The following is a 1,548-nucleotide window of genomic DNA, read 5'->3' as shown; positions in this document are numbered from 1 at the left end:
CCCCCCCCCCGCCCCCCGCTGCAGCGGGCGTCCTCCCTGGGGAAGGGGGACACTTCCAGCCAGAAATGGGCTGCCTGGCAGGGGGGTGGGGGAGCATTCAGCTGTGGGCCCCGGGGTGGGGAGGGGTGGCGGGCATCCTCACCCTCACACTTCCTGCGGGCGGCATTGTAGTGGTAGCCAGGGTTGCACAGGCAGATGTAGCCAGGCACTGTGTTGAGACACCGGCCGTTCTGGCAGAGCCCGGGCCCGAACATCACACACTCGTCGGCATCTGTGGGAGGGCAGAGCTGAGTGAGGGCAAGGCGAGACGCGGGATGAGGCAGTTCTTAGATCTAGGGGCTCCAAAGCTAGACTGTTGCTGCTGCTGCTAAGTCGCTTCAGTCGTGTCCGACTCTGTGCGACCCCATAGATGGCAGCCCACCAGGCTCCCCTGTCCCTGGGATTCTCCAGGCAAGAATACTGGAGTGGGTTGCCATTTCCTTCTCCAATGCATGAAAGTGAAAAGTGAAAGTGAAGTCGCTCAGTCGTGTCTGACTCTTAGCAACCCCATGGACTGCAGCCTACCAGGCTCCTCCGTCCATGGGATTTTCCAGGCAAGAGTACTGGAGTGGGGTGCCATTGCCTTCTCCAAAAGCCAGACTGACTGGGGCCAAATCCCAGCCTTGCCACTTGATGGGGCAGGTGACATTGGGCCAATTGCTTAGGTTGTCCCTTGCTTCAGTTCCCTACCTAGAAAATGTGGCTCCTACTCCTTAACCTTGTAGAGTTGTTATGAGGGTTGAGATGCTAATACATGTGAGGTAGTGCTTGGCACATAATAAGCACTCAAGGAGAACCATTTCCGTTTCTGCGGTTTCCTTTTCCAGTTTCAGGTATAAGTCCATACCCAAACCACCCTTTCTGAGGATGAGTTCCCCAAAGTTTCTGGCTCTGTAAGTGGGGCCAGGGAGATCAGCAGCTGCCTCTGGCCTCTGTCCCTGTGCCCTGGGAGTGGGTTAGTCAAGGCATCATAGCTTGTTCCTGGAGAACTCAGCCTCGTGGGGAGCAGAGAAACCAAAGTGGGGTTGCCGGGACAATCCAGGAGGAGCTCAGATCAGAACTTCCAGCTAAAGATCTGTAGATCTGTAGCCTTGGGACAGGAAGGTTAGAAGCAACCGGAGAGGCGAAGCCTGCATGCAGAGGCCTCCTGGGGGACCAGGCCAGGCCCACTGAGGTGAGTGGCGTTTGGGGAAGAGGGTCTTGGGGAGGTTACCTGTGTACGTGGTCTGTCCAAACATCCAGGCTCCTTCCACAGGGATGTAGCCTTTCCCACTAGGGCAGATCTCGCTGAACTCGACTGTGCAGGGAGGCATCCAAGCTCAGAGAGAGAAAGACTCTGCACACCACCCCCTACTTCGTTTTGTGTCGCCCTGCAGAGCCGACTCTGAGAGGACCTGGGACCCTTGGGGGCCTTACCTGAGTCCTCATCTGGGCACAGGTCACAGGCATCTCCCCAGCCGGTGCCCTGGGTGCAGCAGCACTCGGCCTGCGTGGTGTTCCGGCCCAGAA

At 57.9% G+C, this 1,548-nt stretch overlaps 1 protein-coding gene across 2 annotated transcripts in view; it reads right to left on the bottom strand.

Annotated features, from left to right (window-relative positions):
• Positions 1-1,548, bottom strand: part of LTBP2 (latent transforming growth factor beta binding protein 2) — a 109,696-nt gene that overhangs the window by 6,074 nt on the left and 102,074 nt on the right. For both annotated transcript variants that reach the window (XM_010855745.1, XM_010855744.1), the window contains exons 30-32: positions 1,456-1,548; positions 1,253-1,336; positions 143-271 (exon numbers count right to left, since the gene is read on the bottom strand). In XM_010855745.1, coding sequence (XP_010854047.1) covers positions 143-271; positions 1,253-1,336; positions 1,456-1,548 — 306 coding nt within the window. The remainder of the gene's footprint in view (positions 1-142; positions 272-1,252; positions 1,337-1,455) is intronic.

The sequence above is a fragment of the Bison bison genome, unplaced genomic scaffold (assembly GCF_000754665.1).
Source record: "Bison bison bison isolate TAMUID 2011002044 unplaced genomic scaffold, Bison_UMD1.0 scf7180017864368, whole genome shotgun sequence".
NCBI lineage: Eukaryota > Metazoa > Chordata > Mammalia > Artiodactyla > Bovidae > Bison > Bison bison.
The sequence above is the reverse complement of the archived record's forward strand: the minus strand, read 5'-3'. Positions and strand labels throughout refer to the sequence as shown.